The sequence below is a fragment of the Merops nubicus genome, unplaced genomic scaffold, assembly GCF_000691845.1.
Source record: "Merops nubicus isolate BGI_N331 unplaced genomic scaffold, ASM69184v1 scaffold7284, whole genome shotgun sequence".
In the NCBI taxonomy this organism is placed as follows: Eukaryota; Metazoa; Chordata; class Aves; order Coraciiformes; family Meropidae; genus Merops; species Merops nubicus.
In genome coordinates, this window is record NW_008606169.1 from 13,271 (window position 1) to 36,357 (window position 23,087).

The 23,087-nt window shown below is 39.7% G+C and overlaps 1 protein-coding gene across 1 annotated transcript in view; it reads left to right on the forward strand.

The window, feature by feature from the left end:
- Positions 1-8,014: 8,014 nt before the first annotated feature.
- Positions 8,015-23,087, forward strand: part of LOC103772235 (inositol 1,4,5-trisphosphate receptor type 2-like) — a gene marked incomplete at its 5' end in the record, with an annotated part of 73,508 nt that continues 58,435 nt past the window's right edge. The window contains 8 exons of the mRNA XM_008939562.1: positions 8,015-8,189; positions 9,715-9,902; positions 11,011-11,194; positions 11,788-12,044; positions 12,830-13,030; positions 14,994-15,104; positions 18,582-18,677; positions 19,641-19,760. Coding sequence (XP_008937810.1) covers positions 8,015-8,189; positions 9,715-9,902; positions 11,011-11,194; positions 11,788-12,044; positions 12,830-13,030; positions 14,994-15,104; positions 18,582-18,677; positions 19,641-19,760 — 1,332 coding nt within the window. The remainder of the gene's footprint in view (positions 8,190-9,714; positions 9,903-11,010; positions 11,195-11,787; positions 12,045-12,829; positions 13,031-14,993; positions 15,105-18,581; positions 18,678-19,640; positions 19,761-23,087) is intronic.

Consider the following 23,087-nt stretch of genomic DNA (forward strand, 5'->3'; position numbering starts at 1 on the left):
TGAGTAATGAATATTAACTAGGAATATTTATATATATATTAGAGAACATGGCACAGGTTTTGTTTGTTTAATGACGTTTCCACAGTAAAACCCCAAACCATGAAGTACTCATTTGGTATTGATACAACCCAGAACTTGTGTTAAATATGCTGAAAGTTTTCCAAAGGCCTGGTAACCTGGATTGCAAAATAATCCTGATAACTTGGTTTAGAAAGTGCATAGGTTCCTTCAAACATAAACAGTGACATGGGTACCTAGAATGGCTTAGAAAAAATCTGAATTTCTGAAGTGTTCTCAGTGTTTAGTAGTAGGCAAGGATGTAGTTGAGAAATCAGGAGAGCTTGTACTGGCTAAAATTGAGCAGGTCAAAGTGCCTCCTGAACCACTTTGAAAATCCTGAGCCAACAAGTGAAGATCCTGGCATATCTAATTCAAAATAGGACAGGCAGTACATCCCATATCTAGTAAACTGGGTATCCATAGTGCCTTGAAGTTCAACATAACAACAACATGGTGAAAAAGAATAATGTAATGAAAATATTCTTTGCCCACTTTGATTCTTTTTCCTTAGTTACCTGTTTCGAATAACTCTTAAAACATCAAGCACAGCAGTGCTCATAAGTATGCATCTGGAAGTTGTTTGTTTTGGTAAATATTCACATTAGGACACTTAGGGGTAAATTTTACTTGCAGAGCATGAGGAGTTCCACACAGAAATCCTGTTAAAAAAATAATAGGATTTATGTGCATAAGTCCTTCTGCATCACTTTGAAAGTTTACACCCTGTAGCATAAGAGTTAGATAATTCTGGTCTCTGAAAGTTGTGCTTTTCAGATCTAGTCTTTTTCCACAGTATGTTATTGGTGGTGCAATCGTAAATGTTTCTGAATAATTGTGATCAAACTTTATACTGTGGTTTTTTTTTTTTTTTTCAGTGGTGGAGAACTTGGGTGGTTGTGTGTCTCAGTGCTTTGTCTTGTTCTGGAGAAAGCTGCAAAGGAAAAAAATCACCTAGGTGCAAACATGATCTGTTTTGTAAGTGCAAAATTTATGACTACAAGTGGAAACCATTAAGCAAATGAGCAACAGGGCCAGTGACAGGTATTAACAGTAATATTTACCCACAACAAATACCTGTTCTATATATACAGATGTATATATACTAGAGATCTTCTATTTGGACCAAAAAAAAAGGTCGTTTGACAACTATAAATATTTTATGGGCCAACACTAAAATTCTGTATTATACAAAATTGTACTGTATTTTAAAAATGTTTTCTTCTCAGTCTGTGTGAATGCCCTAATGCTGAGGTTTTCACTAATCCAAACAGTTTTTCTCTCCTGCTGTATTCATAGTGGAGACAGTTTTTACAGACACTGCCAAAAAAAATTCTTTCTTTTAATACGACACTTTCCTGAGTTTCTTCAGGGTGCAAAATTGGACAGTTACCAGGCAAAAACTGGTTTTCTTGCAATATGTCCAGTATTCTTTTCACTATCCATATTGAAAAGAGACTGGCAATAGTATTTGTTTTGCAATATTTTGGCACATAAGCTTCCAGATTTCTGTGGAACCTGGAACTGCAAAGGAAAGAAGAATTAAAATACTGCTTAAAAAAAAAAAAAGTGTACTCCTTTTTTAAACCCTGTAGTTTGGTTTTAGAGAAGGGATGTGGTTGTGGGTCTTTATTTTATCTGAACCTGTAAGCACTAGCTACAACCTCAGGTTTATCAGTTAACATTTGTGATGTAGGCAATTTGTATGAAGACGATTGGGATTAATACCAGATTTGTGTAGGATTGAACAATAGCACATTTCAAATGTGGGGTGTCTCTGCCTAATGAGAGACAGCTGAAAGGTGTGGGTGGCCAGTTCTGCTCTCCTAGGAGAACTGTGTCATGAAGTCTGCTGCATATTTTGTTGGTTTTGTTTTTTTCTTTTTAGAGTTGTATAAAAACTTTTGCCAGGCAAAGTAAGTGTCTGCTCTTTCTCAGCAAATCTCCCATTGATTTTAGTGCAAGCAGAGCTGGACACCAGCTGGACCCAACCTCATATTTAAAAGTTCTTTTTCCCTGTGTTGAATAAATGCCCCAGTGTGCAAATAACTCTGCTGTTGGGTGTCATGTTTTATTGGTAAAAATATATCAGTTTTGACTATCAGTTGACTAGGAAAACATCTAGCTGCAGAAGGGTAAAAATCAAGAAAATCTTATTCTGTATAAAATAAACAAACAACCCCCCCAAAACAAACAAGCTCCCCCAACTTGGCAATGAAGCTGGTGAAGAGTTTGGGGAACATGTCTTCTGGGGTGTGGCTGAGGGAACTGGGATTGTGTAGCCTGGAGAAGAGGAGGCTGAGGGGAGACCTCATTGCTCTCTACAACTACCTGAAAGGAAGGTGGAGTGAGGTGAATGTTGGCATCTTCTCCCAAGTAACTATCAATAAGAAGAGAGGAAATGAGCTCAAAATGTGCCAGGGGAGGTTTAAATGGGATATTAAAAAGAATTTCTCCGCTGACAGAGTGGTGAGGCATTGGAACAGGCTGCCCAGGGAGGCGGTGGAATCACCATCCCTGGAGGGGTTCAAAAAACACATAGACTTGGTAATTCAGGACTTAGTTTAGTGGCATGGTTGGACTTGATGATCTTGAAGGTCTTTTCCAGCCTTAATGATTCTGTGATTCTTGAGCCCACTGGAAATTGCTGGCATCATGAGGACAGAAATTTTCTACTTTGTGGAAATAGCAAGAGTCAAGGCTCTGGAGCTCTCTTCCAAGCAACACTGTGTGCATGGGAGGTGTTTGTTTCAGTCGATCCATTTTGGAGATGAGATGACGTCCATCCTGTCTTACATTTTAAGAGCAGGTTGAATCATAATTTAAAAGGTTGTAAAGCTTCCATGCCTGGTATCGTCACAGATGACACTTAAACAAAATTACTTTTACTGTGTTTTGTCTGTGAGAGAAATAGAGGAACAAAATAGTTCGAAAATAGATGAAAAACAACAAAAAGAAACATCCTGAAGCAGACACTCAGACTAAGCAGAATAGAAATTTCATTTATATATGATGAAAAGAAATATGTAGAAGTGGGTGTTTTTTAAATAGCCTTCATAGGAAGCCCAGCTTGTAACCTCATCTATATTTACTACAGGAAGAGGTGGCATGATGTCTTCACAGATTATGTGAGATGACATATTTTTGTCACCCAGCTTGTTCTCCTAATGTAGACCACAAGATCTTCAAGTAGTTTCTGTCTGAGAAGCCACCTAGTCGTGATTTAGTAACTGCCAGCAATAGAGACTGTCACACCTCTCCTTAAGATGTTCCAGTAGCTAAATGCCATTACTGTTATATGAAGTAAAAGTAAAATTCATAATCTACAAACTGAATGACCCAGCTTCTTTTGCCTCTTGTCTAGCTGAATTTCTCTGTCTTCAGCTTCTCACCAGTGTGTCCTACACTTTTATCATCCATTATCAGATTCCTCATGTAGACAGACAGAAACAGAGTTCACATAGTTCATGTTTAGACTGATAAGCTCAGTAGATTGAAAGCCCTGAATTTCTGATGGGAATGCATGTTTTATTCTCTAATCACTCTCGTGGAGCTTCTCCAAACCTAATCCAATTTTGTCAGCGTTTGTCAGCTTTCTTCTTCAATTGTGGACACAGACTTGTGATGCAATGTTCCTACAGTGACGTGCATCTGCATGTGGGGAAGGAAGAGAGTCTCACAAACCCTGCAGAACTGTTAAAATAACCCTGCTGTTGTTATCCTTTCCAGAATTATGTGATTTTTGGAGTTGTCATTCCACTGATTTTTCTCCAAGACCTTCCACTCTTCCTCAGAGTCATGGCCTCCTAGAATAGAGTCCTTCATTTTTTTGGTGTTCTGCATTTTTTTCATGTTAGGTCTATAAGCAGACATCCAGAGGTTTGGCTGTAATGAGGCTCGTGTTGTTGCTTCTAGTCAGCTTAATAAATGATATCTAAATTGCTATCAGTGACTCGACCTCATCACTTTTGCTTCTTGTGTCCTTTCTAAACCCTATTCATAATTATTTGCTGTATTCTTCCATTTCACTGGGAAAAGAATCAGGCAGACAATAAATGCTGCATGAGGTTGCCCATTAGAAGCCCATACACTCATTTATGATTTCGTGCTTTAAATTGCACATTCAGTTCTGACAGTCACTTAGCTCTTAGGCCACTGGATAACTATCCTTGTGGTGTAACTTAATCAAGAATTTTGCCTTACAGGATTCTGTCAAACTGCCAGTTTATCAGACGTTACCAGAGTGATATTTTTTCTTACTAACAAAGCTAAAAGATAATCTTCAGAAGTCTGAGAAGGTCTATTTTTCTCAAATCCATATTGAGGCAATTATTACAACACAATGCCAATTTTATAACTGCCATCAATTTATAGTAGCTTCCTTTAATTTTATGTTAATGGAACTCAAAATCAGCCATTCCTTTTTTTTTTTTTTTCCCCAGAATTTAGATCAAACTCACTGCAGTGGGCTACATATCAGTGAAAAGTCTGAAAAGTATTCCTGTGTACTTTTTGAAGAGTATTTTTGCACGTCAGATTTCTCCCAGTTCTCTGGGGTTTTGTATCTGTTCCAAATTTTCTGAAAAACCTGTGTTAGTAGACCAGAGATCCCAGCCAGCTCCTCTTTTATACTTGGCTGCAAGTCATTCAAATTAGAAGATTTAACATGCCTAATTTTCATCCATTCTTGTGGATTAATACTGAAATATATTCACAGCATCACCCACAGCATCATAGAAATATTTGTTGGACGTGGCTGCCTGTTCTGTATTATCACTGATAATCTGAGCATTTCCACTTCATTATTTTAATGTGAAGTGAAAAGCAGAAGAGACGACCAGATCATCTAGTTCAGCCTTCCAAATATCATAAATATCATTCCAGCTCTTTAAGAAGTGTGCAAAGTTATGTAAGAAAGGACAAATAATTTTTGGCAGTGTTACAGAGTGAGCTGGTGCTGGTGGAGATATCCTTATGCACCCCTCTCGGCCGTTGCTCCCCCTTGCAGAGTACCCCATCTTTATGTGGAACCAGCCTTTTGCAGGCTGGGAGAAGGAGAGTGAATAAACCATTGTATTAAGGCATTAAATCAAGTTTAAAGACCAACTACTATAATGAAATATGGACTGAGAAAATGTAATTCGTTTGTGTCTGCATGTTCCTATTGGAATAATTTTTTCCCTATTGGAAACTTTTGTCTGTCAATTCCTAGCTATTTAAAACTGCAACAACAATAACCAGTTGTTGCTTTCTTGTGTCCTCAGTCTTTATCCTAGCTTTTGTTGGAGACAATACAGTGGCATTCATGAGTAACAATAAGACTGTTATGTTTCATTGTGTTGGTTTTTTTTTTTTCCAAAGCTATACAATGTTCTAGCCATTATAGAAGGATTGCAGTCAGCTGAGTGATGTTTACATGCCACTTCCATACCCTAATAAGAGGTATAAAAGAAAGTGTATTGTAGGCAGCAGGGGAGAGATTCAGCTTGGAAGGTCAGGGCTTCTGTCACGTGTAGGAACCTCGTCAGGGGAGACAGCACTGCTCTGCCTAGTGTGCTTTTATTTTTGGTCTCTGCTTCAGTGGTGTGATTGTCAGTAGCAGTGGCTGCAAACTGCTTATTCATGCTACTGCTGTGATCGTTTGCTTTTGGGCAATATTAATTTTGTGGCTGTACTGTTAGAAACCCCTTTCAGTGGCATGGCTCTCCCCTGCCCTGGCAGCAGTGTGACTCGTCCATATGATGGGTCTGTTCTTGACTAGGTTTCCTGGCACTCCCATGAAAGCATACGCAGACACCTACACCAGCAGGATTGCCATTTTTTCAGATGGGAGCACCATCTTTCCAACATTTTCCAACAAGGTGCCTCACACAGTTCTGTGGCGGGGGTGACGGGCGTTCCTGGTGCTCTGTGTGGGCATTTGTGCATTTCTCAGCTCCAGATCACCCTGCTGGCCTCTTCCACTCTTTGTAGTGGCAGCTAAGTTCACAAGACTCAGGGAGGTCATGTGGCTGCTCAAGGTCATCACAAAAGGGGTGACAATCTCAAGCTTCTAAATACGTGAGCTGAGTCTGAGGGTTCGTTTTTGGCACAGCTGTCAGGCAAAGCAGAGGTTCCACCACATTCCTGCTTTTCAAACACAACATCCTTGGCTGTTAACACTTCAGCTTCTGAGAACTGCACTGGATTTGTGGGAGGCTGAGAGAAGGAGGGAGAGTGAGCAGGAATTCTAATAATTAAGACTTGCTTCTTGGGACAAGAAGTGAAGTCCATGCCTTAGTTTGGATGTGGGTGGAGCAGGACTCCTCTTTCCATAACCAGCTGGAGAGGGATCTTCATATCGCTGCTCCTCCTGGTGTCCTTAAAAGTAACAAGGCAGACTCAAATGCTAAATTGTTCAGTTTATTAGTCAAATGCTCTTTCATGATCTTAAACATTCTTCCTGATAAAAATAAAGGCTGTTTTGATCAAATAATAAAGCACGTGACCACAGGTATTATTCTTAGCTATATAGAGATAGCTTGTGGTGTTTCTTCCCGTGACTGCACTGCAACTGTTAGTATAATTTACCACAGTGCTTTGTTAGTCATCAACAAACTGCACAGATTCCTGGTTGAGGATGTTGCCTCAAGCTGAGTGGCTAATCAAGTGGTCTGGCAAATGCCAGCCTTTCTGATGAGAAGATCTTGTCTCAATGCAGTGCCTGTTCTGGGCTGGGTCTAGAGTCAGGGAAGGGTTCTGCTCCATGATCCTATTTGTGTCGTACAATTTTATGATTCTCTGACAGATATGCCTGAGAGAGTTTGAAAAGACACTTCAGCTTTGTAAAGATCCTGGATTTTAGTTCATGTTTTCAATTCCAGTAGAAACTTTTTTCACTTTAATAATGCATTTGTCTTCTTCAGCAGATGAGGAAAATGTGGTTCACGTTCACTTTCCTGTAAGACACTAGAGTTTGGTCACAGCTAGAGACAGGATGTTGAGCAGAAGGAGCTCTTGGCCATCCTGAAATCTGTTATGAGTTTGGTTAGCATACCTTGTCCATGCATGCACGGTTAGACCCCATCACAAACCAGGCTGGGAAGGAATCTGTCTCTGTGTGAGGTCCTCAGAGACTTCTTGTTCTTTGTCTTCCTCTGTAGTGTAGAGCACACTGGCTTGAGCTCGCCTGGAAGTCCACTTAATAAATTCGCTGGCACTGCAAATGTGTACTTGATGCTTTATTTTTCTTTGTATTTATAGCTTTTGATATCATACTATAGCCCTGGTCCTTTTCTTGGCTGGTTGAGGGAACTCTGTATAGACTATTACCAAATTAAAATATCAAAATGTGAGAACCAGGAAGGAATGGCTGTTTTATTGTCAGGCTACACATACAGAATACTGCATTCTGCCACTTGTTTGAGGTGGACAATGCCATTGTCTTTGAGGTCTTTGAAGCAGTGAAACCCTACAGTGGCATGTCTCTTGGAAATATTGCTAAGTGGGAGTGGGAGTAGAGCTTCTTGAGGTGTGTCTGGGTCCTGCTTCCCTGATACTTGCTGTCTGTGGTGGCCACAGAGATGTTTCAACTGAAAAGCTGACTGCTGCACCAGTGCAGGCACTGGTGAGCTGCTAAATACTGAGAATGCTTCTGGTGCACAAGTTTTTATGAATTGCTCTTCATGAAAACCAGTAGGTGAGTAAAATTAAGGAATAAGTTGTCCCAATTAGTTGCCAAGCTGTTGAAATGAACATGAGGATAGCCAGTAAGAAATATTGAGGCAAAGGTGTTATTTATAATTGATCAGTTTAAAGGAAACTTCAAAGGAAGTTTATACAACAGTGTTTTAGAACTCTTCCTATGAGATTTGTTAGATAAGACTATTAGATGTTTGTTTTCTGGACAACTTTACTATTTCTTTGCTTCCTAATTATAATGGAAAGACCTAATAAATTATGTATCTATGTTAAATAGCTTGCTTTTCTAACAAAGGAAATTGGCACAACTCTGATTTCTTCTATTTTTATCTTTCTTTTAAAGGGCAACACTTTAAGGAAAATTCTCCTGTATCGCTACTTTAAAGGAGAATATGGAAGTGGGATGAACGGGCCTCTGTCTGCCAGCTACAGCAAAACTGCTCCAGTGGGAGGTAAATCAACACCCCACACCATTTACAGAGAACAAAATCAGCAGCACCATTTTTTTCCAGGGAATCACGTGGTAAATAAATCAGGTTCTGTAACCAGTTAGGAGAGAGGTGTATCAGGCTTTTCCTGTGTTTAGGTTGCACACACTTGTCTTGAATGGCTTGTGTGTGTTTGGTGGTATTGAAGAGAGAGACTTTCCTCGTGCTCCCCAGTCCATCACTCTGTTCAGGTCCAATTGGTAATGCCAGTTTAATTTGCAAAGTAAATCCACATCCAGAAATTCAGCAAAGTTCAAAATATTTGAACAAAGATGTTGCTGTTTCTGGAAACAAATTTATTATTATTTTTTTTGAATTTCAGATCCTTTATTGATATACAAAAAAAAAAAAAAAAGGTATAAAGAAAGGCTTCTTACAAAGATACTGGTTGGGCAATGGAACAGATTCCTCAGAGAGACTGCAGAATATGTCATTTCTTCTTACAACTTTACCAGATAAGACTCTGGGGAACGTGCTGTAACTACCATGGGCTGTAACGTTGAGGAAATGATCACTGTAGGTCCCTTATAACATTTTTTTTGTAGAAGCCAGGAAGTTACTGTAGAGTAGATGCTAGGAGAACCTAAACTAACATATGCCATAGGTATGCCAGCTGATCCTCCTTGGCTTTTTCAGTGTAGATGCTGAAAATATTTGCAGTCTTCATACCCTGTACACCAAATTTTGCTCCCTGACAAACAGGAAGAGTGAAGATTTACTGGTTTTTTAGTTATCTCTCTAAAAAGGGTGTGTGTCCATGTATGTGTCTGCGCATGCACGTGTGGCATCATCACAGTCTGGAACATTTTAATCAGTTTAATCAAAGTAGTAGCAGCTGATTAAAGCACTACTATATTTTTCCTGTTGAAGTAGATGAAGTCACAGCTGTTTAAAAGTAAGTATAGGAGGAAAGGTGATAATCTGTGATAATAAAAGATTGGTTTAAAGAACTAATGCAATTTAACAAAATTATTTAAAACCACACCTTCCATTTGGATCAACTCAAGTCTCTGAACATCATTGTGCTGTTAGTGGTCTGGGAGTTATGCTGGTGAAAGCATTTGGCTAGAAGGCCATACCCGTAACCAGAGTGGATATACCAGTATATAATCTTTGGATTAGGCCTAGGGTTGAAAAGCAGATTTAAAAATGGTCTCAGAGCACTGAACATACACACACAGTTTAGTGTATCCAGCAGTGTTATTCAAAAATTAGTTCAATGGACAAATCAGTGTCATTTCCAATTTCTTTATTATCTGAATATTGTGACAGAACAATGGTTTGGGGTTTTATTTCTTACTCTTAGAAACTGCAGTTTCACACAAAAATCTTGTTTATATCAAGGGGAATTTTGCCTGAAACAGAATTTCAAAATTAACTTTATTTCATTCCTACTGTGTGCATAAGACAAACTATTTTTACCCATAGATTCACTTGTATATACATAAGTGAAACAAATGTGAATGGTATGAATTTGTCTGCCTTGCAGGTGGGTTTTCAGGACAAGACCCAGATAAGTCTGGGGTATCCATGTGTGATATCCAGTGTCTTCTGGATAAAGAAGGTGCATCAGAACTAGTCATAGATGTTATAGTAAACACCAAAAATGACAGAATTTTCTCAGAAGGCATTTTGCTTGGCATTGCACTGCTGGAAGGTGGAAATACACAGACACAGGTACTTATTTTGTTTACTGATTCACATACTGATTTTCAAATGCATGTAATCTGGAGACATATAAAAAGAACTTTTTTTCTGTGAGTTCTGTGAGAAGTTTATTCCTATAATATGTATTGCTATAATAGAAATGTAAATATGCCCTCTTACTGTGCAGTATCTTATAGTGTAGACTCTTCAATAGAAGAAAACATTTTTCAGCTGTCCTTTGTGTGCAGCGGAGCGCTTCCTTTATTCTGCTCTTTGCCACATGAGCATTATCCCCAGTTATTTCATCTCTCTTTGTAAAATTAAAAATTACAGTACTTTCAAGTTTATAATAGCAATAAATTATTTTTCTGGAAACATTTAGGGTCATTTATAAAAATCTTCAAAGAGAAAAACTGGCTCTTTGAGGAAACCAGTATTGCAGTCTATAGATCATAACAGCTTTAAACTAGGGATTCTAGATTTTGTGAATGATATTCTCTCACCCAACTTTAGCCAAATAAAATGATTATTTATTCTTACTGATTATTTATCAGTAAGTATTTATCATAATTTTCTTATGATTATTTATCAGCAGAGTTATCATAAGAGAGACCAGATGGTATGAATCACTCCCTGCGTTTCCCCATATCTCATTATTGCCTGTGAAGGGAGCCTAAATAACTTATACCTCATTGCAACACTATCAAAGTTAAATGGGAGGATTGCCATCCTGTATCTTTATTCTGTAAAAAAGATAGCATGATCTGTGGGAGTGTCCAGAAAATGTTAAAGAAGTGAGATTTTGTTGCGGCTTTCTAATATCTGTTGTTAGGGGCTGTAAAAAGCTTTTGCTTTAAGACAGAGTTTGTAAACTGTTGAAGATGGTGCTTAGCTTGCTTGATAGTAATACTAAGTGACCAGACTTAGTAACCTAAAATACTGATTTGAATTCTGTGTAAAGAAAAAAACAAAGTATGTAATCTAAGTCTGGTCTAAGAACTGGTCAAGTGGTGCCCAACATTTTTTTTGTATTGGGGAGGTAATTATTCCATCATTTGTTTCACAAAAAATAGTGTATTTTTGTATTTCTTCTTCCTGAAAAGATTCAAACATAAAGTTTGTTGGGTTTTTTTTGCAGTATTCAACTTACCAACAGCTGAAGGAGCAAAAAAAGTCAGAAAAATTCTTTAAAGTCCTGTATGACCGCATGAAAGCTGCTCAGCAGGAGATCCGTTCAACAGTGACAGTGAACACTATTGACTTGGGCAGCAAAAAGAAAGATGATGATAGTGACCTAACTGTATCTGTTCCCAAAAAGAGAGGTGAGGCACTCATGTAAAAGAGGGGAGGAGTGCTTTATGTTCAACCAGCATGTTCTCTACCCCTGATACTACGCTGCATTGATCCACGTGCTTTAATATTCATCTTTGCTACTTTGCATCTTTTGCCTGCTTTTCTCTAAATTCTAGGCCATCTCTTAAGCTGGTTCCAAGGAATTGTCTGTGATGAAATGAGTGAAACTATGCCAGTTTACACCAGCAGAAGATATAGAACCGTATTTTGCAGAGCAGCAGAAGTGGAAGCTGCTGCTAATGGGGCTATTTCACAAGAGCAAGCACAGAAACTGATTTCCCACCCTCTGGTCCTTCCATTGTTCTCATCATTTATTGTATATGGGAAAGAAATAGTAGGGCTTTTTGTTTTAATGGTTTGTTTCACTCTGGTTTGTGGTTTATTTGGAACATGCTGTCCCTTCATGAATGTTGCTTTGATATTCTTTGTAAGTTGCCTAGAGGTCTTCGAAAAGTTAGGCACCAGCAGAGAAAAAGTTGCATTCACTATTATTTTTTTTCTTATTGTTTAATCAAACGAGGAGAAGGAGTTTCAAAAATAAGGAAAATTATCTTCTTTTCAGTAAAGGATTCAACCCTGCATCTGAAAGAGGGTATGAAGGGACAGTTAACAGAAGCATCTTCTGCAACATCCAAGGCTTACTCTGTGTATAGAAGAGAAATGGACCCAGAAGTAGATCTTATGGGCTCAGGAACTGATGCTGCAAATGCAGAGGAGAAGTCCACAGAAGAAGCAATAATGAGCCCTACCATTGCAATCATGCAGCCAATACTGAGATTTCTTCAGCTGCTCTGTGAGAACCACAACCGAGAGCTCCAGGTAAAGTGATTTTGAGACGTATTACAGGAGCTGGAACTTCCTAAGGGAAGAAAACCACACCTGTGTCTGACTCCTGTGACAGAGCAGAGGTGTCTAAAATGTTGTTCTTTTGGTCCAAGAGATAAAATAACCCTTTTCAAGAACCACTTGTATGATCTGATTGAGCTCATGCTTCTGTCGTCACAATTGCTTGGAGACCACAGCATAGCCACATGGAATTGACAAGTGTCTAAATGTCCCTGTTAGTACAGTTTTTGTCCACAAATGATGGATCACTTACAACAGGCTTGAAGACCACAGGAAGTTTCTGGTTAAAGTTTTGGTACTGTTCTTTTCCCTGTTCTGTGCTGACACTACCAAGGAGCAGTTGTAGTGTGCCACCATCCCGGAGCAGTTGTGGGGCAACAGGCTTCCAAGAAAAGGAATTGGAATAATAAATAAATAAATATTATATGGAATAATTTTATTATTATTTCATAAATATTATGGAATAATAAAAAATGATATTCCATAATAGATGGGTGGGGGCAGGTATACAGGACATATATAAGACATTTAAGGCAAGTGCAGGTTTTTGCAAAGTTCACCTTCCCAGGCTCTCCTTTCTCTACTGATTTAACCAGATAGTAGCTTTCAACTGCTGCACTAAGGTGTAATATATTTTCTACAGTGTAGTGTACTTCAGTACCTGATGTACAGTGGTCATTTGGTTGTAAATTGTGGTTGACTAGACCCTTAACACTCTTTTTTTTTTCTTTTTGGTGTTCCTTTTCTCAATCCACCAGAATTTTTTAAGACATCAGAACAATAAAACAAATTACAACCTTGTTTGTGAGACCCTTCAATTTTTGGACTGTATCTGTGGAAGCACTACAGGTGGACTGGGCTTATTGGGGCTTTACATCAATGAGAGGAATGTGGCTCTTGTGAACCAGACACTGGAAAGCTTGACTGAATATTGCCAAGGTCCATGCCATGAAAACCAGGTAGGGCTCAAATAACTTCTGGATTCAGAAGAGTATACCTGAATATATGGTATCTGTGTGCTTATCATAAAACCTTCAGTGTGCTCAGTAACAAATTCACTTGTAACTTCTATGGCTGGCCTTAACAAGTTTCAGGCCTTCATAAGGCCTGAGCAATCCTGTTAAGTTAGAACTGAAAATAGACTCTTCCTGTAGTATCTCTGCTTATCTGGAAGGTTTCCAGTCCTTTTGGAGATGGTTTAGTGTTTTATGTCAGTGAGTCCATGGCTTAAACTTCACTCTCTGAGAGTGGATTTTGAGTCACAGTTGTGGAAGTACATTGCAAACACAATCTTGTATGATTCATTTTCATATATTTTGCTTTCACTTGTGTTTATATGCATTGCTAATATTTAATTTGCATAATTCACATAACTGCCACAAATTTTAACCTGCTATCTTGCTATACTACCTAGCAGCATCTTTCATTATATCAGTAGGCAAATGGATGAGACTAAAGACCATGCTTCTAACCTTCTGTGCCTTGCCTGGTGTAGTCTTTTTACATCATGCAGCTATGACTTTTGGTAGATGTCTCTTTAGTGCCATGCTGAGGCAGTATAGAAAAGTAGAGAATGTAGTTCTATGCTTCTGTATTTGATCTGAAGAGTACTGTAGTAAAGCTGTCACAGTGGATGAAATTGCAGAATTTTTACTACAAATCAGCAATGGGAAAATTGTGGTGGGCAAAATTGGAGGCAGTCTATTCTTGATCCTAGAAATAGCTGAAGAAGTACATGCAGTAGTAAAGCTACTTCATTAACGTGCACAAATTAAGTGTAAAGTGCTATTATTGCCATTGCTGGTAATCAACTGCCTTTACTTAATTCTTTAAAAATAAATGAACAAAAATCCTTTAGTGGACTAAATTTTTGGCAGTCATATTTGATCCACAAATGAATGGGAAAAACATCTGAAAAAAAAAAGAATAATTACAGGACTGGAGATGAAAAAAAAACCACGATTCAGGTTAATGTGTTCTCCAACAAATTTACTTGAGGAGCACTGGAGAAATGCTGAGAGTGGAAAGCAATGATTAGCTACACTTAATTACGTAGACCTAACTGCTGGGAGGTTCCTCAGGATTTGAATTATTCTTGTTTACACCAACTGAAAGTCTAATTCGGTGTATTTCAGGGGAAGATGCTCCACACTCTCATTTTCAATTTTTTCCCCTCTCTCTATCTTTCTGGAAAACTTTTCTTTTCCTATTGTCCTATAAACCTGCTAGAAAAAAAAAAAAAAAAAACCATAAGCTTTTTTATAACTGGCACTCATTTACAAGGCTTAGAAGGTCCAGGACTCCAGCTGTGCAAACGTTTGGGAATTACTGTTGATCACAATTACAGTTTTGAATTCCATGTCCAGAAATGTCCTTCTGTGCACTACATGTCCAGATGCATGTAGAAAACCTTAAACTTTGCAAACTCTTCATGCTATAAGAGCAACTTTAATGGTGGTTGCTGAATGCAGATTAGGAATTTGAGAGTGCATGTCTGATTGTGACTACATTCAAGCAAGTCTTTTATGTCTCTGCAAGTGTGTTCAGCTGATCTGGAAGTGCTCCTGTAGGCTGCTGTCTGTAACTTGTGCCACTTGATGCCAAACCCTGCATGATTTACTATAAACATATTTTAGCCCATACTGTGTTTTTTCCAGTTGTGTTCTTCGCTGCTGGCAGTGCTGGGATTAGTTCTGTACTACACATCTCCCCCAGCACCTCTTGTGGCACCTTCTCAGGCTGCTCTGCTGGGAAGTTCACTGCTGTTATAGGGTGTTTTCAAGTTCTGGGTCCTGATTTTGGAAAGTTGGTGATGTGCGTGTTCTCTTTTTCCCTCCCTCTGCCTGTCCCCTCTCCCTCTTTCCCCCTCCTCCTTCCCTCCCTCTCTCCCCCCATCCCTGACTCTCTTCTCTTATTTTGCAGACTTGCATAGCCACCCATGAATCTAATGGAATTGATATTATAATTGCACTCATCTTGAATGACATAAACCCTCTTGGCAAATACTGCATGGACTTGGTGCTTCAGCTGAAGGTACAGTAAATTTGTTAAATTAAATTTGAGTAATAATAGGAAGACATACCTGTGCAAGAGCTATAGGTAACCTGACACTTACTTAATCTTACCATAGCAAAATATACTTACCAGCCTTTGAAAATAAAGGTTGCAAATTAATTCAGCTCAGCTTCTGAGTCCTTATCAGGCCCTTTATGACCCACTGTTGTGATTGGGAGTATGCCCTCAGCTTTTTTAAAACAAATCTTAGCAAACAGATATGACATAGCTGGCATGAAGAGTCTATATTGTGGGCCTGAAATCTCACAGGATTGATAAATAGCAGCACTGTACAGATGTGTAACAAGTCAGGCATTCTCTGTGTATACCAAACTGTTAAAAAATTACTTCAGAAGGAGATATTGTGAAAAAAGAGTAATATATCATGTGACCTGTAATGTCAGATAAAGTTGAAAACAAGGTTAAAGTAAGTTGTATTTTATTTCATTTCTCAGTGTCCTTTGAGGGGGAGGACAAAGTGTAGAGTGGGAGGGTGAAGAGTAGAGGGGGAGGGCTTGCAGTGTTTTTTGGAGAGCTGGACAGGCTCGTAGGTAAGTCTCTCGAGTCTGTGTGCTGTTCCATGCAGAGGGGAGCCCTGCAGCTGTACTGTCTGCCAAGTAGGGTAGAACTTCTCCAGGAGGAGCCTTGGGCTATTGCCTTTTCTTGCCTTCCAAATGAAGTATTTCCATTGCAGATGGTCTGTTTCCTCCCCCAGACCCTCACTGTGGGAAGCTGCATTGCGTCACATTGGCAGCAGTATGGATGTCTAATAAAATAATTAATATAGCTATGTATCATGTACAATGAAACATTGAATCAGCAGTGCTTTACACATGATTTTAATAAGTGTAATTACATTTTTGAATGGCGGTGTAATTCAGGCACCCCTCAAGCAAAACACTTTAGCAGACTTTTAACTTGGAACATGCAGACAGTTCTTTTGAAGTCCAAATTTCAGGCTCTGTAAAGACCTCGCCGCAGTAACTCCAGTGACATTTTGATTTGCCATTATCATGAAGATAGCTAATGCTTGTAGGACATCTTTTCTATGTAATAACCAAAAATGGAGTTCAGAGACATAGCTGCAAGTACCAGTTTGCCCTGTTCACAGAAGGCTACATACATCTTACTCATAACTAAATAGTAAAAATTTTGGTGAACAATACCAAAGGTTCAAACTGTAGAAACGATGCTGATTTTAGAGAATCACAGAGTCTTTTATATTAGAATGGACATCTTGAGGTCATCTTGTCTAACCCCCAAGCTCACAGAGGGTCAGCTAGAGCAGGTTTCCCAGGACCTGCTCTATTCTATCCCAGCTGAATACCTCCACAGCTGGAGGCTGCACAACCTGTCTGAGCAACCTACTCAAGTGTTTGATCACTCTCGTGGTAAAAAAGTGGTTTCTTATCTTTAGATGGAATTTAATGCGTGTCTTAATCGGTGTACATTGCCTCTTGTCCTCTCACTGGGCACTGCTTCTTGTATGAAAAATGCTCCATTCCCTTAACCATCTTTGTGTCTTTTTGCTGGACTCATTCCAGTAAGTCTTTATATTTCTGATACTGGGGATCCCAGAACTTGACACAGTGCTGGGACAGATGTGATGTTAAGAATTAGATCCAAATTAACTGGTTTTTATTTTGAGTGACAACACATATAGCACAGAGTTTATGAGGTAATGTTTAGCATGGACAATCTGTCAGTGTTCATAGGCAACTCAGAAGTTGTGGATCTATAAATTTTGCAGTGAAAATACATAATGCTAAGTCTATAGACCCACATACTTACACATATAAACAAGCTCAGACCCTGTTATGTGTTGAACTCATACCCCCCAACCAAAGCAAATGCAATGCAGAATTACATTTTCCCATGCCATCTTAATTTAGCTTGCTTAGTACATAGTTTCTGATGTGGTATTTAATTACATCTTCATGGATTATATTTTCCACTGGACTCCCAAATCATTTAGTGAGCAGGGTAGACAATGTTCACTGGGTGCACAGAAGGCCAGGGTTCTGTTCTGCCTATTGTTAGTCTGAGGCCTTCCTTACTGACTAGTATTTAAGCCCTGGCACAGTCTGAGCTCAGTACCTGCCACTCTGGATAGTGACAGGATGAAGAGATATTGTCAGTCTAAGGGTAGAGAGAGTTTAATACAAGTGTCTTTTTGCTTGTCTCATACCCCTTTACTCTGCTCTATGTAGTTGCTTCATACATTCATTTATTTTTCTAAAGTTGTTATGAGGAGATGAGATGGGAACCCAGGTAAAGAGAAATGAAGGCCAGAAGTACTTTGGGCTGCCCTGTTTGTAGCTCCTGGGAACTGATTTTTTGCAGTACTAATGTGTTAAGAAGAACTTCATACTGTGTTTTCCAAGTAATGGACCTCTTTTCCTCATCCCTGGGAATGGTGGAGATGCAAAGGCTGCTTAAAACAGAAGTTGCTTGAACATGTAGAAGACTAACATTTTTCTTTTTATGTCAGTCTCAAAAGCAGATGAACCCTTTCCCTCCAACGCTGCCCATACTAATTGTCTGAGGGGCACTCTTGCTGTGAGAAATTTCAGTTTGAATTGGTGACATCTGCCAATAAGCAGCTGATAAGGTTTTAGAGTGGATTGAGAGTTTTACTGGCCCCTGCCTGTATCATGGGTCTGCAGTCTACTTCAGAGTATTCACCCAGCTCAGTCTGTAATAGGGAATGGTGAGGGGATGCTGCAGCAGGTGAACCAAGGCAACCACACCCTACCAGAAAGCAGTCAAACCTCCAAAACCATTCTTCTTGTCTTCTTCACAGCATCTGATTTAACTGGAAGTCAGACAGGTCTCCAAAGTCTAAGGGTCTACTGGGTCACTGCTGCTAAGGCTCATGCTATTTAATCCTTGGGAGAAGTCTTGGTGAAAGCAGACAGGTGACAAAGGATGTCTTTATAAGTTGCCCCAGGAATATTTGGTAGTGAAACAAAATTCCAGGAATGTATGAAAACAGTTTATTTTATAGCTTTTCAAATAATAACCAGTCAGACTTCATAAAAACCAACGGGGAAAAAAACCTGTCTGAGTGATGAAACCTTTCACGTACTACATTTTGTAATTACTTCTACTGAGCATTGTTTTAACAGAAAGCCATGGCAGAAATTGCTAGGTGGGCAATAAGAAATTTCATTTCTTGTGCTCAGTATAGAGCAAGGCTCTGTATTTGTCAGATAATTTTCAATATTTAAAATGCTGCTTGCAATGTAGTATGCAAGGTTAGTTAGCTTTACAGTACACTGACATTAAAATACAAGAAAACCCTAATAAATATGTCAGTAAAACAAAAGGTGCAAGTGGTTTAAAATCTTATCTGCTAAAAAAGTGGTCTTCATAATCCCAATTAAAACAAATGCAAGTGTTCTTAATCCATGAAATAGATTTTAAATTTGCATTAACTTGGTTTTCTATCTCTAGAACAACGCCTCCAAGCTTTTGCTGGCTATTATGGAAAGCAGGCATGACAGCGAGAACGCAGAAAGAATCCTTTTCAACATGAGACCAAGGGAACTGGTGAGAAAACTTCTGAATATACATCAATCTTGCTATTAAAATGTTTTTAAAAGTATCTGCATCTGAGCTGAAAAGTGTTGGCAGCATATAGTGATGCAGTGTATCGGGGTAGTACTAATTCTCAAAGAGTACTTTAAAAGGATCACACTTTTCTGTAATTGTTTCTTAGCTAAATTGTCATACCCTGGTTGATTGTCTTCAAGTATACTTTGTGAGGGGCTGGCAAATAAAGCTTGTACAGTTTGTGAAACTGCTAAAATATGAGTGTAGATAGATATATAGATATAAAATATATGTGTGTGGTTTGTGTTCATCTATTTGTCTCATGACCAAAGAGAGCTACAAACAATTGTTGCTGTATTTTGGAAGAGCCACAATGCCTGTGTAGGTCTCCAGGAATTTTAAATAGTTTGGAAATCTGGAGAAGTTGTTTCGAATCCAAATAATTGACCATATAACAGCAGTGACTGAAAAAAATGTGTTGTGGGAGGATCTGTGGACATCAGCCCTGCCCTCAGTCAGAGCCCAGTGGCCTGCTGGTTTTGGGGTGTCATTGCTAAGGTGTTTTCTCTTTAACTATGTGGAGAATGCAGAATGATGTTTCATTAGCTTGCTCTAGCCCAAGAGAGACCGTGGCTGTGCTGTGGGTGCCACACAACACTGCCTGTCCTATGTGCAGATGTGTCTTTAAAGGCATTTCACAAAATATCTGCTCACAAAGGCTCAGCATTCCTGTTCCTTTCTCATGGTCGCAGTTTTGCTGATAAGAAATGTACCAGTTTGAAGCTTCATAAATACTTGAAGCTTGTCTTTGTTAAGAAAGTGTTTTTCAGACTGCTCACTCTTCTTGCAGAACTGTGGGGCACTGATCCAGGCTTGAGCTGTGTGTGTTCAAAAAGCAGTGTGCTTTTTCCCCAAGAATGACACTCATTGCATCTCTCCCTGGCTGGTTTGGTGTTGCAGGTGGATGTGATGAAGAATGCATATAACCAAGGCCTCGAGTGTGACCATGAGGAGGAGAATGGAGATGATGGCATCTCCCCAAAAGATGTTGGCCATAATATCTATATTTTGGCACATCAGGTACGTCTTATTTGTTGTGTGACTTCTTCCAGGAAAGTGTTACACAAATCAGATACCTTCTGTGTGGAATCTATCAAAAGGGGAATTTTCCCTTCTTGTGATTTCTGGCTCATGTTTGTGTACAACATGACTTTATCTGGAAACTTGCTGACAGCAGGACAAGCAAGCCATCTCACTGTATGCATGGGCACTCTGTGGGATTTGGTGGGCTCTATTGGTGTGAAATAATGTAGGGCAAACAATGTCCACGTAGCTTTGTCTTCTTTAACATTAACAGCTTATTTATATCAGTCAAATAATAAATCACATTACTGTTGTTGGTATATTTTAAACAATAGCTTCAGTTGTGACCACAAGTTCACCAAGTGAACTTGAATTGAGAAGATTCCTACTATTTTAGGTATATTAGTTAGCCAGTAAGAATAATTGGGTCTTCTTACAGTTTTCTCTTTTTGAATTATGCTGTAGTGCCCTCAGGCTTTTTCTGATTACTTTTCTTCTCTACAGGTAAAGGCAGAATGTACACTGAAAGTTTTTATTTAATAGAGGATTAATTCTTCAGAGCAATTGGTATAAAAAATACCTTATCTTTCAGTTATGTTGAGTAGTGAAAAGATTTTTTTAAATAAAAAAAGTAAAGACCACATATTTCATAGAATCACAGAACAGTTTGTGTTGGAAGGGACCTTAAGGATCATATAGTTCCAACCCCCCTGCTGTGGAGAGGGAGATCTCCCACTAGACCAGGTTGCACAAGGCACCATCTGATCTGGTCTTGAATACATCTGGCGATGGAGCATCCACAGCTTCCTTGGGCAACCCATCCCAGTGTCTTACTGGAGATGTAGAAATTCTTCCTTGCATCAAATAAAAATCTACCCTCTTCCAGTTTGAACCTGTTACCCCATGTCCTGTCATTATAAGCCCTTGTAAAAAGTCCCTCCCCATCTTCCTTGTAAGCCCCCTTTAGGTACTGGAAGGCTGCAAGAAGGTCTCCCCAGAGCCTTCTCTTCTCCAGGTTGAACAATCCCAGCTCTCTCAGGCTGTACTCACAGGAGGGGAGTTCCAGCCCCCTGATCCTGTTCATGGCCTGCCTCTGGACCCACTCCAACAGGTCCATGTCCTTCTTGTGTTGGGGGCTCCAGAGCTGGATGCAGTACTGCAGGTGGGGTCTCACAAGAGCAGAGTAGAGGGGAAGAATCTCCTCCCTTGACCTGCTGGCCACACTTCTCCTGATGCAGCCCAGGATCTGGTTGGCTTTCTGGGCTGCACTTGCACATTTTTGGCTCATGTTGAGCTTTTAATCAACCAGCACCCCCAGGACTGTTTCTCCTCAGGTCTACTCTCAATCCATACTGTGCCCAGGCTGTATTTGTGCCTGGGGTTTCCCTGACCCAGGTGCTGGACCTTGATCTTGGCCTTGTTGAGCCTGATGAGGTTGGCATGGCCCCATCTCTCAAGCCTGTCAGGGTCCTTCTGGATAGCATCCCTCCCTTCCAGTGTGTTGACTGCTCCACACAGCTTGGTGCCATCTGCAGACTTGCTGAGGGTGCACTCAGTTCCACTGTCCATGTCACTGACAAAGGTGTTGAATGGCATTGGTCCCAGTACTGCTCTCTGAGGAACGCCACTTGCTTCTGGTCTCTACTTGGACATTGAGCCGTTGACCACAACGCTTTGAGTGCAGCAATCCAGCCAGTTCCTTTTCCACTGAGCATTTAATCCATCAAATCCACGTTTCTCTAATTTAGAGACCAGGATACAGTGCTAGACAGTGTCAAATTTATTGTTTCATATATGGGCCAAATTTTTTTAAGTGTTTTTAAAGTAAGAAGAAATGACCAGATGGGGATAGGGAGTGTACTACATTCATTATGCTTATGAAGTGTTGTCAGAAATTGAATACTCAGTGGAAAAAGAAAAGAAAGGGATCTATAGTTACAGTAGCATTATGCGATGTTTCTTTCAAGCCAGGAAGGAAAAAACAGTTATTGAGTTCTGCAGATGCATTGGGCATATTTAAATAAGTAATTCTTACTGTTGTGTTGTTGTGGTTGGCCGTGTTCTACTGATATGCTGTATGTGGGACTGTGTATAAGATACCCATTGAAGGTGACAGAACTTTTAGAAAGCATCTGTAGTTCCTTACCTTGTATGACTTACTCCTTGTATGAATGCCTATGCTGAACACTCAAATGCCTGCCAGATCAAAATGTTGGTTTTTTGTGTCTGCCTACAGTCTGTGTGAAATGACTTAACAGGGTTTGTGACAACAGCAAATAAGTTTTGGAGAGTGTAACATAGGCCTAAAACTAGATAAGAAGTGACTGGGGGAGTCATTTACAAAAGAGGTCACTGCCAAGGATGTAGTAGCTAGCTGAGATGCAGATGAGGCTCTGTCCTTGGATACATATTCAGGTTGCTGGGGAGGTCCACGATGCCACTCCACAGCTATTCCAAATGCCCCGTCCATAGTCAGCATTTTGGTTGCATAAAGCTGGATAGTTTTACAAGCAGCTTACTGAGCTCCTTCCTGTTCTGTAGAATTAAATGGCATGATTGGCTCTGCATGCTGTAAAAATAGTAATCTTTTTAGAAAAAATAAAAAAAAGTACTGTTTTCCTTTCCTTGTATTGCTGTAGCACAGCACATGTGTGCGTTGACAATAGCTTTGCACCCATGTCAGGCCCCATATCAAAACAAAGCAGTGGAAGGGCAGGCAATCTGGGGCCTTTCTCTCTCCTCTGCTAATGAAAAGCTCTGATTCTTGGCACGGGACTGCTGATCTTTGACCCCAAACTCTTTCCATGTGTGCCCTTTTGCTCGCCCTGGGATGGGCAGGATATGAGCGTGGTCCCTCCTCAGTAAGGCCATTGTTGCCGGGTTCCTCTGCTGGCTCCACTCTCCAAACACCCCCTTATGCTTTGCTCTGTTAAGTGGCTTTTTGGTGCCTGGGCCTTCCACTTGGCTTAGCTGACCTGATTTACATAATATTTCTTTGCTGTGCTCCTTATAGTTTCATGGTTCATATGACTTTTTTTTTTTTTCCTACAATGAGTGTGGCTCTTCAGTCACTTTCCTGACGCTTGCTTTTGACCACTTGGTCTAGTTAGAGCTTTTTGGTCCCTCTGTAATAGCAGAATCAAGACCAACAGTTCCTCTTTTTGCTGTTACAACCCTCAAACACAGACAGTTTATTTTGAGGACCTCAGACTTTCAGTTTTTGTCGTTGCACTCTTCAGGGTGATGCTGGGTTCTGCATTTTGCCACCACTACATCCTTCCTTGCCCTTCCTGTGGTTGATTTTACCAGAAGCAAAAGGCATTC